The 14,015-nt window shown below is 31.7% G+C and overlaps 3 protein-coding genes across 3 annotated transcripts; all 3 read left to right on the top strand.

Annotated features, from left to right (window-relative positions):
• Positions 1–793: 793 nt before the first annotated feature.
• Positions 794–1,744, top strand: SAPINGB_P002061 (uncharacterized protein; the record flags this gene model as incomplete). Its single annotated transcript, XM_031996781.1, has 3 exons — positions 794–859; positions 1,104–1,222; positions 1,306–1,744. 3 exons carry the CDS (start codon positions 794–796, stop codon positions 1,742–1,744), a joined length of 624 nt encoding a protein of 207 aa, XP_031852672.1.
• Positions 1,745–2,467: 723 nt separating this feature from the next.
• On the top strand, positions 2,468–3,657 carry SAPINGB_P002060 (uncharacterized protein; the record flags this gene model as incomplete). Its single annotated transcript, XM_031996780.1, has 5 exons — positions 2,468–2,642; positions 2,725–2,836; positions 2,910–3,011; positions 3,090–3,433; positions 3,509–3,657. 5 exons carry the CDS (start codon positions 2,468–2,470, stop codon positions 3,655–3,657), a joined length of 882 nt encoding a protein of 293 aa, XP_031852671.1.
• Positions 3,658–4,723: 1,066 nt separating this feature from the next.
• Positions 4,724–7,241, top strand: SAPINGB_P002059 (uncharacterized protein; the record flags this gene model as incomplete). Its single annotated transcript, XM_031996779.1, has 5 exons — positions 4,724–5,697; positions 5,764–5,828; positions 5,900–6,357; positions 6,432–7,033; positions 7,121–7,241. The coding sequence occupies 5 exons, from the start codon at positions 4,724–4,726 to the stop codon at positions 7,239–7,241; spliced, it is 2,220 nt and encodes a 739-aa protein (XP_031852670.1).
• Positions 7,242–14,015: the final 6,774 nt, after the last annotated feature.

Here is a 14,015-nt window from a genome sequence, read left to right as displayed (position 1 = left end):
ATTGAATAAAAAAAATTTAAAGAATTAAATCTGGTGATATTTTTTTTTAAATTTTAAATAGACAGACAAAAGAAAAAGAAAGAGAGAGAGAGAAAAAAAAAGCAAGCAAATAAACCAAAAAAAAAAAAAAAAATCTCAATGAATAAATAGCAAAAACTTTCAATAATAACAACGAAAAAACCTTAGAAAATGTTCATTTCTTTCTTTTTTTTTATTTCTTTATTATTTCTCAATTGCTTTTTTTTATATGTATATTCTGATTTTTTAAAGATTAGCAAAAAAAAAAAAAAAGGAGGAATTGAAATTGTTAAAATTGTTGAAATTATTGAAAATGTTCAATTGGCTGATGATTGCAAAAATATTTTGCCGTTTATAATAATTAGTTTTAAATATTAATATCTAAGAACTAAGTCTTAAATTTGTATATTATCATGATTATTTTTATTTTTTTAATTTTTTGATTTTGTTGCGTCACCCTCAATTGCTGCTGCTGCTACTGCTGCTACTGCTGCTTGCCGGCCACTCCCCTTTTTTTTTTTTATTTTTTATTTCTCCCTTTTTTTTTTTTTATTTTTTTTTTATTTTATTTTTTTTTCTTCTTTCTTCTACCTTCTTTCCCTTTTTTATTTACTACACACAACCGTTGGAAAAAAAAAAACCAAACCAGATTAATTAAAATTAAAAAAATCACCACTCACTTTTAGTTTGGGATTTGTTTTTTTTTTTAAATATATAATATAAAAAACAAACAAATAATTTATCAACTTCAACAGTTTCTTTTAATTTTTTAAAAATGTCAGCTGAATTCGCTAGCAACATCCAGGACAAGGCGTTTGCCTTTATCAACAGTATTGATAAGGTGCGTGTGTTTATGAGTTGTTTTTTTTTTTTTTAAAAAAAAAAAGCCACCTTTAATTCAAATTATCATCAAATTAATAAATATTCCATTCATTTTTTTTTTTTTTTTTGATACAATCATATTTCAATATCGTTTTTATATCACTTTCATATCAATCTTTTTTCTACCTTTTATCAATTACTATTAATGATGGCTTACCAAGAAATACGTTAAAACTAACATACATTCTTCTTTCTTTCTCTAGGAACTTGACAAGTACCCTGCATTGAAGAAGCTCGAAGCCAAAACTGGTGTCCCCAAGTCTTATGGCACTCTTGGTTTTGTCTTTGTCTACTTTTTCCTCATCTTTTTAAATCTCGGCGGGTAAGTTTTTAATCCATATTCTAATCTATCACATTTATCATGATGAACTAACCCAATACGATTTTTTTTTTCTTTTTATCTAGAATTGGCCAGCTTTTGGCAAACTTTGCCTCTCTTGTCATCCCCGGATACTACTCTCTTGTTGCCCTTGAATCAAGAACTACTGAAGATGATACTCAGTACCTGACTTATTGGGTCGTCTTTGCTGCCTTTTCTGTCATTGAGTTTTGGAGCAAGACCATTCTCTACTGGATCCCCTTCTACTGGGTCTTTAAGACTGTCTTCTTCCTCTACATTGGCCTCCCCCAGTATGCCGGTTCCAAGTACATCTACTTGAACTTTCTCCGCCCTGTCTCGGTCAAGTTCCTTGGTATCACTGGCAAGCCCGTTCCTGTCTCATCTGCTGCTTCTACCTACTCTGAAGCCCCTGCTGCTGCCTTTTCTTCTACCTCTGCCCACCTCAGAGAAAAGATTGATGAAGTCACTAACGACATTGGCTCTTCAACTAGCGTCGCTATCTAATTAAAAAAAAAAAGAAGATGAGAATTGGCATATTGTGAAGAAAGAAAAAAAAAATTTAAAGAAGAAGACTGAAGATGGGGATACCCTTTTTTTCGGATATACACTTTTCCAAATTCAAGTGTAGTAGTTCTTTTTTTTTTCTTTTTCTTTTTCTTTTTTTCTCATTAATAGTACTAATAATAATAATTTGAATGGAAAATAGGATTATAATAATTATGATTCATTATATTAATTTAAAAAATAAAATGATATAACATGGTGATTATTTTATTTGTAGGTTTTTTTTGAATGATTGAATTTCATAAAAAAGTGGCGATTTTAATTTTTTTTTTTTTTTTGGACTCAATTTAAAGACGTGTGCCTTATCGCCATGAAGGGAATAAAAAATAAAAAAAAAAGGTAGTGTCTTTAAGTCAATTGTTACAACATTCATTTGTAACATAAAAATGTAATGTATTATGACATACTTCCGGGTAACCTTTGATTGATGAAAGTCTCTGTATTATTAATTTAATTTATTATTAATTTATTTTATTAATTTATAATTTATTAAATTTTTTTTTTTTTCAACGGTTCTCCCTCGGCCAACCACGGGATTGAAATTTTTTGCGTGTATGCAAAACCTCCATTTAAAAAAAAAAAAAAAAAAAAAAAAAATCATCATCACCACCAATAATCCCATCACTCCCCTTCCCTTTAAAATACAAAAAAAAAAAAAAAACAATGTACTTGAAGCCTCTTGTGGGATCCACTAGCAGGATCATTGGTGTTCGACCGGTCCTTACAGCTGCTCTCCAGGCTAAGCAGACAGCTACCGCCTCAATGATGGTTCGTTATGCTTCTAACAAAACTCAAAGCACACAGACCATGGACATTAAGTATTTTGGAATTCCCACAGGTACGATCTTTGAATCATATATATATATATATATTAAAGAGACTAATTTCCTTTCTTTCTTCTTTTTTTCTTTTTTATTTAGATGTCTACATTCCTCCATCACCAAAAAATGTCCCACCCTTTTATAAAAACCCCAAACTGGCACTCAAATCAATCATTAGAAAGGCAATCATGCTGGTCAAAAATACAGTCTTGTAAGTGGTGATTTTTTACTTTTAAAAAAGACAAAAAAAAAATAAAGAATCTAACAACTATTATCAAAATTAGTATTGCCCAGTTCCGTTTAAAGTCCAAAATTTCGCCGCGCTTTGTGGAATGGAAAAACTTGGCTCTCGAAACTTATGTCGATACCAACCACGCTTTTGCCGAGTAAGTTCAAAGATCAATATTTAAACCTTTTTTTTTTTTCTTTTCCCAATTTAATCATTAAATTTTTTTTTTTTACAGACGCCGTCTCGATTTAGTCCGTGACCGTCTCAGTCTGTGGGTTTATGAATCTCTCAAGAGCCGTCTTGAGTCAGTCCCCAAAGATGTCAAGCTTAATTGGAAACTTGTCAAGTTCAATTCGACCCCAAAAATTGTTTCTGTCCAACCTTTATTACTTCCTGGTAAACCCATGCGTGAAATTCAAATTATTTATAAAATTGATACCCGTCAACGACTTGCCCGTATGTCCCCCCATAGCAAGGAACCTCAGGTTGTTGAACACGATGTTGTTGATTATGCAGCTTTTACTTTTGATGCATCCAAGATCCCTGCCCGTGTTTACTTTGCCGGAACTGTTTTTGAGAGTAAGTTAAGATGAAAAAAAAAGAAAAAAAGAAAGAGAGATAAAATAAAACAATACTAACTAACTAATTTTATAGGCTCTCTCGAAGACTCACTTCCTGTTGCTTCTGAAAAGGCAGAAGAAATGATGCAGTCAATGAAAATCAAGGGCGATATTTTCCGCTCTCCACCCAAGCTCAATCTTTCTAAGAAGGCTGAATTGGAGCAGAAGCAAGAGTCTAAGTAAGAATAGTATTCTTCCTTTTCCTTTTCTTCCTTTTTTTTTTGTTTATTTGCTTCCAGTTTAAACTGATTGAAAATGTCTATCTTTTTGTATATATCTTCTAAAATGTAATTATTTTCCTTTTTTTTTTGTTTTTTTTTTTCACCCCCCTCCCCTATCATAGAAAATAAAAAAAATAATAATAATCAATAAGGTTATCTTCAATTAAAGGGAAATATATTAATTAAATCTATTTAACATTATCTTTTTGCCTGATTAAAAAAAAAAACAATATTACCAATTTGTTTTGTTTATTTGTTTATTAATAGATGTCTGTCTCCATTTTAAATATCTAATTTTTAATTTCATTTTATTTTTAATTTTTTTTTTTTTCAATATATACTTTTACAACCTTTTAATTCTTCATTCAGGCGTTTCTGATATTTTTTTTTTCATTATCATTATTACTTCAAATTATCTAACAGAACTATAATCGTTATGATCATCCTCCTTCTCCTCTCAGTCTTATAAGCTTAATGGGATTCTTCTTCCAATTTTAACTCCCATAACTTTGTTTAAGTTTTTTTTTTTTTTTATTTTTTTTTATTTGGAATATTTGGCATATCTATTGAAATAAAAAAAAAAATGCAAGAAATCACACTTTTTTTTTTCAGTTTCCGTGCAGCGGCTCACTCCGATAATCTAATTTCCTTTTTGGGATAAAATCATGTCGTAGAAATACCATAGAAAAGAAAAATCTTCTTTTTTTTATTTTTTTATTTATTATTTATTTTTCTTTAAAAATTTCCACTATATAACTATTTATCATTCTCAGATAACACAATTGGTAATTACAAAATAAGAGACTTATAAATCTCCTTTTTTTTTTTTGTCAAAACTCTCACCAGATATACAATCCACAAAATCAAAACATTTCTCTTGTAACGACTCTTCCTAAACCATCAATTCTCTTTTTTTTTTCTCATTCCATTCACTTCTCTTTCCTTGATTTCTTTCCTTCTATTTTTCTCCTTCTTCTTCATCATCATCATTCTTCTTTTCTTTCTCTTTAACCACCTCCCCATCTACAATGGATAACAACAACTACAAATACAGCCGCTACTTTGATCCTACTAGCCAACCCCCCTCCACCCGCCAACATAACTTGGGCCAACGCCACCAACCCCCTCCATCATCATCAACAAATAATGCAACCGCTTTCTTTGCCATGGACTCAAGCCCAGCCCTCGGCGCTGCTACCGCCGCTGTCGTTGTCGCCGCTTCGCTTTCCTCTCCAACTCCCGTCGTATCCTCTGACTTTGCCTCATCTCACCGAAGATCACCATCCCGCCCCCGTTCCCAGTCACATTCATCTCCAAAAATGGCTGGTGCAGCTGGTGCAGCTGGTGCAGCTGGTGCAGCGCTTTCTGGACCTGGGACTCCAGGATATCTCCCACATATTCCTGCAATCCGCGGGTTTGATGACTCCACTACACGGGGTGAGTTTCAAATCTCACTCGACTCGCCGTTGCCATCTGCAGGACTTTCTGGATCTGTAGCTGCATCACCCCTAGCACCTCCACCACATATGCGACCTCAACAGCAGCAGCAGCAACAGCAGCAGCAGCAACAGGTCAATGGAGCTAGTGGAGGAGCACAAAACGGCATTGAACGCTACAGAGGCCGCGTCACTTCCAGTGGGAAAGTCAGTGGTAGCACTGGTCCCGATGAGATTAATGGCACCAAGGTCCATGTGGGCGCCAATGGGTCTTCTTCAATGGGCTCACAACCGGGAATTGTTTCGATGCGAGGGACTGCCATTACAACAAGTACAGCAGTTACCCAGGGTATTGACGGAAACAAAAAAGTGATGGGGTTATTGGGGAATGGAAACGACACGATTAATGGTCTTGTAAATGGGAATGTGGACGGACTGGTGTCGCCGTTGCGAGCAACTAAAATTTCATCGCATACTACAATGGCAGCACCTAAGCTTGCACACTTGGATTATAATGCAGGCAAACATGTGTTTGATGGATTGATTTCAACAATTCCTGACCAGAGGTATGTTTAGAAGACTTGAGTTGGTATTGATTTATGACTATTTATGGGTATACTGACAAGATTTAGACGCAACATTGTGGCAAAACGAGGTGAAGTTTTCACACTTATGGTTGCTGGAGAATCTGGACTTGGTATGACTTTTATTTTTAATTTTATATTTTTAAAATTTTGAATATAAACTATTGTTATTAACCTTTTAAAGGAAAAACAACCCTTGTCAATACTCTTTTTGGAGACAAGTTTGAGGATACGAGTAGCATCTCTCAGCATCAACCTCTTGACAGTAATACCCCGAAAACAACCCGAATTGAAGTGCGTGAGGCCATTTACATTGAAAATGGATTCCCCGTCAAGTTCACCGTCATTGATACACCTGGGTTTGGTGACTTTACCAACAATACCCACTGTTGGGTGCCAATCATCAACTACATTGACAACCAGCACAAGCTCTACATGCTCCAAGAAGAGCAGCCAGACCGCCGTAAAAAAGTTGATACCCGTGTCCACGTTTGCCTTTATTTTATTCGGCCATCTGGAAAGGGGCTCTTGCCGCTAGACATTAAAATCATGCAAGAGCTTAGCACACGCGTCAATTTGATCCCTGTGCTTGCAAAAGCTGATTCGTTTACTCTCAAGGATAGAGATTTTTTCAAACAATCTGTGAGACATGGCGGAATTTGAAATGTGGTGTGAGTGTATGTAGTGTGCACCTTTTAAACTAACTCTTGTCTTAGGTTCGTGATACCATTGCTTCGTCGGGGATTGAGATTTATTGCCCCCAGGATGTTACCCCTGATATGGACCCCGATATCCGCGACACTCCTTACGCAGTCATTGCATCAGAAACTATTGTGGGCCACGATAATCATGGACGACCTATTCGAGCAAGACCTTACCGCTGGGGGATTGCAGAGGTTGAAAATGAGGACCACTGCGACTTTGTGAAGTTGCGCAGAGTGCTTATGGAAAAGTATATGTTGGACTTGATTGACTCGACAGTTGAAAAACATTATCAGCGGTATCGCAAGAATTGCATGTTGCGGCGAATTGAACACGCTAGATCTGCTCTTGTAGAAGCAGGAATATCAGAAGCTGCACGCATGATTGATTCTGAGGGTGGATTACAAACTTTGGTGCAAATCTCCAAGTATGGCAAAGAGTTTTTGGAAGATGGGCAGCTGGAAAATGACCCCATTTTCCGTGAACGCCAGCGCAAAATGAATGACAAGTTTGCTGTCATTGTTGCGTTTCATGAAGACCGGTTTGAATCATGGCGCAATGAATTGCGTAAGAAGCAAGACGAGCTCAACCAGGATATTGAAAATACTTCAAAATCGTATTTTTTTTAAAATTATATGGGACTTTCAAACAATGGGACACTAACTTTTTTTTTCTGTTTTTTATTTTTTTTTTTTTGTTTTAGACTTGATGATTTGCAAAATGCAATTGAAATGCTGGAAGGCCAACGCGATTACGAAACTGATAGAGTCGACCGCGAGTCTCGTGGGGGATTCAACAAGGTCCGCTACGGAATGCGCAAGTAAGGGAATAAGGAAATTATGAGTAATTAAAGACGAGAAGGAGATTTTCATATATAAATTTGTAGGTGAGTGTAGTAGTAGCGATTTGACAATGAATTTTTTTACTCTTTTTTTCACATGGAATGGTAATTTTTCAATGATGAATTCTAACCATGTTGTTTTCTTTTTTTTCCTCTCCCAATAAGCACCTCTTTTTTGTTTGATTGTAACCAGCTGGCAGATAGAGAAACAAAATGGAAGATTAAGATAAAGATGGAATATTCCCTAAAGAAACAAGATGCGTTATTTCTTTTTTTTAATATAAAAATTTTCTTGTTTCTCCATAATAACTAGGCTTTAAATTACCAAGGAAAAAAAATAACAAGAAACAGATCTTAAAATGATGTCGGTGTCCAGAAGCAGCAGCTGTATTCCAGAAGATGAAGAAAAAAAAGGAAGAATGAGGGGATTCTAATGTTTACACAAGTGAATAATAGAAAAAGAAGAAGATGAATAAATATAATAAAAAAAAGGGGGAGAAAGTGAGAATCGTAAGAAAAAAAAGGTCCAAAATAATGGGATTGTAGTTTTTTTTTTTCAAGAAATTAAAAAGCAAGCTAAATTGCATCAAATTACAGTCAATATCAGACATTCCAAAAAAAGAAAAAAAAACTAATTGAAGTGAATATACTTTTTTTCTCAATTCAGTCTTTGTCAGGTAATCTTCTTCTTCTATTCTTTAATTGGTGTTATTTGATAAACCGCCTTTCTGTTTATTCTCCAAAAAAAAATAAAAAAAAATAAAAAAAAATAAAAGTATATAAGTGTTTATATTTTATGTATGGGAGCAACAAGTGGGCACAAGAAAAAATAAAAAATAAAAAATAATAAGAAACCAAGGTTCTTTGTTGAAATCCATGAAAAAACAAAATAATATTCATGATGAAAGAATATCGTAAATCTGTCAGTTTTAAAAGTGCATACAAAAATAAGCAAAAAAAAAAGAGAAATAATTATAATAATTAAAAAAAAATAAATGTAAAAAATAAAAAGGCCCTTGTCAACTAAAATAAAAAAAATATTAGCCAACATTGTGATGAAACTATTAACATTTGCTGCTGCTTTAAAACAATATTGTATTGATTAACCAATAGATGAAGCGTGAAATCCCATTTTCTATTCAGGTACCTAAGATATACCTGGTATTATAATGCAAATGAGTTTTTCTTTTCTTTTTTATTTCATTTTTTATTTTTTTATCCATTTTGCAAACAAAGAAAATAGGGTTCCTTTTTCCTTGTTATGAGAATTTAACAGAAGATCTAGAAGTGTTTGTAATTATTAGAACATGAGGGTGAGAAATTTCCTTTTCGCTTATATCCTGCTTTAATATTATTCTGTTTTTTTTTATTTTCATTTGTTTCTTTTTTAAACACATTCATAATGATTCAGCAATGATTTTTTTTAATGAAAACTAAACAATGTGTCAAAATTAAAAGAATATTTTACTTGTTGGTTGATCTTTCTTGTAACCGAGGACTGGTGAAATTAAGCGAGCGCGGTAACATGTGGGGGAGGATGAATGATATTGTCAAGGAGGGGTTTCTTTTTTTTTTTTTTGTTTAAAAATTCTTTTACCAAAATATCTCAATATGATATTTATACAATCATTTTATCAATCTATTAAAATATTACTATTTAGTTTTATCATAGATTAATTAATCAATCAACTAACTCATGTTTTCTTTAAAAAAATAAAATTTTTTTTTTTTTTTTTGATATTCTTTGATTAAATAGAAAATAGACAAGCTGACAAGCTGACAAGCTTACCATAAAAAAATCCCAACCACTTGGATTATTGACCAATCATCAACTTCTCCCTATACAAATGATATATACTACCAGTTCAACTATCTTTTAGCTAAACACAACCGTCTGGAAGCTTACTTTTTGATTTGCCCTTTTTGTTTTTTTTTTCTTTCTCATTTTCAGCCCCTCTGCTCATGTATATATATCTTGGGAAATAACGTATTCTCACATGTGCCACTTTCAGCAGTTGTTTCTGGAAAAAAAATTTTTTTTTGTTTTTAATATTTTAAGTCTTTGTAAGTTATGTCCTTTTTCTATTTCCACAAAAATATCACATATCAAATGCCTTTGAAAAAAAAAATCGATTCATTTAATTATTAAAGACAACATTAAATTGCGTATACATTGAATGATGTGTGCCGGCTACCTGCGTCAGTGCAGTCATTTTTTAAAAAGTTGGATTTTTAATTTTTCATTCATTCATTTTTTTTTTTGAATTTTTGACAATAAGTTGGTAAATAAGAAGAAAAATCTTAAGTGTGTGTGTGTTTTTTTGGTGTATGTTTCTGTCTATCTCAAATTTCTTCTTTTTTTAATCATCCCAAGTTTCTTAATCTGCTTTCTTTTCTCCACTATCGATACCTTTAAAACCAATGACAATCACCAAATGAGTGATAGATGGCCCTTCATAAAAATTTATCCTCTTGACTAGGCGCATAATCAGAAATCTCTTTTTCCTATTTGTCATTTTTCCATTTTGCCATTTTTCCATTTTTCCATTTTTCCATTTTTCCATTTTGCCATTTTGCCATTTTGCTCAAAAAAATGCCGTCCGCCCTGTTATCCAAAAGTGAGAAAGCTTGCCAGTAACATCAAAGATAAAATACTAAAAATGTGTAGACCAGAGACTTTGCAGGTCTGCCTTAATATTTTTCAAATAATGAGTTAAGATCAATCAATATTCATAAAGCAAAGTATATGTATTATAATAATATGTTCAAGATCCACTACAGCCTTGATTTTAATTTTTCTTTGTATTTTCTAAAATTTTGTTATAATTAAACATAAAATATCAAACTCAAATATATTGTTGAGATAATATTTTTTAATTTTTTTTGTGGTTACAAGCTTAGTAACGAAGTACACAAGTTTTCAATTTTTTTCTCTTGTACAAGCGAGAAAGACTTTACTGTGTTCCAGAATATAGCAAATGATAGTTTAATAGGAATCTATTTTAGAACATATTAAATACTAGATACAGGAAAAGAGTGAAAGGTTTAAACATCCTCCTTAACAAGCGACATATAATTTGTTTTTTTTCTTAGAATAAAGTTGTTACACAGTATAATCGAGAGAATTTCAGGTTAATGAGAAAAAACAAACAAACTAAGTAGATCAGTAAGAAAAGAAGAGCTTTTTTTTGAAAAAAAATAATTATTTGTGTATTCATAAACAAGCAACAATGGAGGTTTTGAGACTTCATAATTGTAATAATATAATAATATTAAAAAGGTGTTGCTGCCTTGAATAATAAATAAACGAAGATGAAGGAAGGGAAAGGCATATAATCCATTTCGTCATTATTAATATTTTATAAGCTACGGTAAGTTTACTTGAATAGCGGAATTAGAGAAAGAAGGATCAAAAAAAAGAAAATAAAGGGATTATTATTCAAATATGCGGAAAAACCTAGATTGAAGTATAGAAAAAAAATTATTAGTGATTTGAAACAGTGCATCAAAGTTTTTCTTTTATTTATCTGAAGTAAATAAATCCATTAAATCTTTATTGTAATTATTTAAAAGAAGAAAAAAAAGGGTTGAAAAAATAAATCAATAGGATTAAATTAACATTGAATTCAAACTATTCTCAAAATTCCATCACAATAATTTTGCAAAAAATAGATGTTCAAAGTAAACTTCAATAAGACTGTACTATGTTACCGGAATGTATTATCCCAATTGAGAAGATGACTCTCCCGTGTGTTTGCATGAAATTAAACTGTGATTTGGTACTGTTGTTGAAAAAGCCCTTTATGGTGCCATTTTTTTCTCATTTGTATTTTTATACAGCCGAATCCTTCTTTTATATATATTATTTATTTATAGTCTTTATTTTAAATCTTTAAAACAAAACTTATCTATATTGGCTCATCTTTCTTTTCGTCTACTATTGTAAAACATAAAAATATTATCAAGAAACTAAAGGTGAAACCAATAGCCACACACCTTTTTTTCTTATTTTTTTATTCAATGTAAGTCGAATCGATCATTTTTAAAATTGAATGTACTAACGCGTCCCACTTCTAGTGGTTACTTTGTATGTCGCGTTGCATTTGCTCCTCATCAATATTGCTGCCTCAATCGCTTTTCTTTTTTTTTCTGTTTTTTTCCTTTTTCCTGTTATAACTTTTGGAAAAAACAGAAACCCTTTAACTCTACTTTTGGAAGAAACAAAAGCCAAAGCCTAAGCCTAAGCCTAAGCCTAAGCCAAAGCAAAATCCAAATCTTCCATTGTCCGTTGTTGGAAGAAAATAAAAGTGACTTAGGTAATTTTTAGATGTTACAGAACCTTTGCAGGTCTCTCTTTTTTTTTTTTTTTATAATATTTCTTTTTTGTAATAAGCTTACGATCAAACTTCTTTTCAATTAAATTTTTATTCAAACTTTTTTATGTCTGCTGTATAACTTTGTTTTGTAGGGTACATTATTACTTCTAATTTATTAATAACTTTTTTTTTGTTTCATAATACAAAACCAGTATTTCTTAAAGTTTTTTTTTCTAGAATTAAAAAAAAAAAACAAAAACAAAACTAGCCAATCTAATTTAGTCCGGTTGAAAAAAATTGTGTGGAAGAGAGAAAAAGGTCGTACAGTATTATTAAAGACCGAAAACACCCTGTGCCCTCCTATCACCATATCTAGGGAAAATTCAGTAACAATGTGGACCGTATTATTGAATCATGCTTTCACTTTCAGCAATTCATCAACTCAACCCCGCTTGTTCTTCAAGTATTTCTTCTAATATGTTTTGATTGATAGGTTCACCACCTCCCGTGACATCCTATTACTTTTTCACGCTTTGTCAAAACACCTGCGAATTGAAGTCCATGGTCTGAGATGAAAACTTCAGGTAGGCCGACCAAGCTACTCGATTTCCACACAAACATCATCTAGGCACTTTTTTCGGTGTCAGTTGCTTGTACCCGCTCCAATGCTATCTCTTTAGAGAATCTAAAAATATGATAGATATTATAAATAGCTAATTTAATAACGATGTGAATTAAAAATTCAATCATCTTAGGGTTAACTAACAAGGGTAGTTTCTTGTGCTTAAAAGATTTCATTAACTTTTTTTTTCTTTTTGATTAGCGTCATCCGGTTTTACAGAAACACAAAGACTTTAATTTCATATTCCGTAGTTCATTCTTGGGTTTCTTACCAGCCCCTTCCATTGTATTCTATGATGCATGCCTATTTGTTGTCGACTATTTACTAAACATTTTCCCTTGAATTTGGATCCTTTAGTTTTTTTTCATTTTCATTTCCTTAACAGTGTCTGCCTTGAATATTTGTGTTTCTAAGATACCAAACTTAAGCATCATGTCTTGGTACGCGAATATATGTGTAAATATGATAACTTGCATAATTGCAAAGATTTTTCTTTATTTAATTCGACATTATATTTTGAAAAAATTTTTTATGAATGAGTAAGCCTATTTTTTTTTATCAAATGATTGTCCATTTGTCTTTTCCAATAAGTTATCTCCACAATTCAAGAAAAAAAAAAGTCTCTCTAAAAGAAAAATAATAATCCTTTTATTTAATCATCTGAAACAGACTTATGTTATTCTTGCTATCCCCGTTAAACCCTAGGGAGATTGAAAATATATTATTTTCCCTGAGTGTAGACTCTTTTAAGCTTTTTGTTAAAAAAACAGTTTTTGTTCATGCTGTTATTAGTTCCACCAGTTGACAAAAAAAAGCCCATAGCTAGAAGTTTTATCACAAAGCATTTTTTTATAATCCAGTGTCAATAGTATACTACTACATTCTCAAAGATCCCTGTCATTACGATGTTTGGTAAAGAGGGACGGCTAATCTCATTTAAACCTTTTTCACCCCTAATTTTTTCAGTAAAAGCTCTTTTTACAGGTGATTCATTTTTATTTAGTTAAAAAATTAAATACACCGGTTCAAAGTTGCCTCTTGAAGAAAAATGTCTCACTTGGAGTCTTTATTAGGTCTGCAATCTCAAATTGAGAAAAAAAGCACGAACAAAAAGACGACTGACAAGTAGTTTCTTTTGCCGAAGTATAAGTTTAACTAGTTAAAATATAGAAAAAAGCCAAGTATCTATTTCACTTATTGTTTTGATCCTCCATGTTTAAGTGATTTAGAACTAAAAATCTTTAAAGTTGAACAAAAAATAAGAAGTAATATTTTTCTAGAAGTTCTTTTAAACTTGAAATTTTGGCATATTGACCGTTATTTGACTTTTCAAACATAACAATAGCCACTATAATGAAAATCTCTTTTAGCATTTTTTTGCAAAATTTGAAATTTCCAGCTAAACTAAATAAAAGATATAAAATCGTTAAAAAAATATATGAAATTTGGGTTAGACGAGTCTTTTTTTTGTTTTGTTCAATCATATTTCATGAGACAAAACAACTAATTATCTAGCCACATGATTGAAAACAGTAAAATAATGGAACTTCAAAAGACACAATATAAAATATTTCAGATTTCTTTAAAAAAAACTTGATCTTTATCTCACAATTTTTTTTAACTTTTATTAAAAGATTCTAATAGCAAATAACTTTTTAAAGTATTGAAGAAGATAAAACAGTTTCTTAAATGGTTCTATAAAAATTATGGAGTGATTTTAAATCCTTATCATACCAGAAATAATATAGCTGTAAATAAGTATTGTTTTTTTTGAGACAGACTGCCTAAAAACTAAAAAAAAAAATGAATTCCAATTCGT

This window comes from Magnusiomyces paraingens, assembly GCF_902498895.1.
Source record: "Magnusiomyces paraingens strain CBS 517.90 genome assembly, contig: contig2, whole genome shotgun sequence".
Classification (NCBI taxonomy): domain Eukaryota; kingdom Fungi; phylum Ascomycota; class Dipodascomycetes; order Dipodascales; family Dipodascaceae; genus Magnusiomyces; species Magnusiomyces paraingens.
This window is presented reverse-complemented; position numbering and strand designations above follow the sequence as displayed.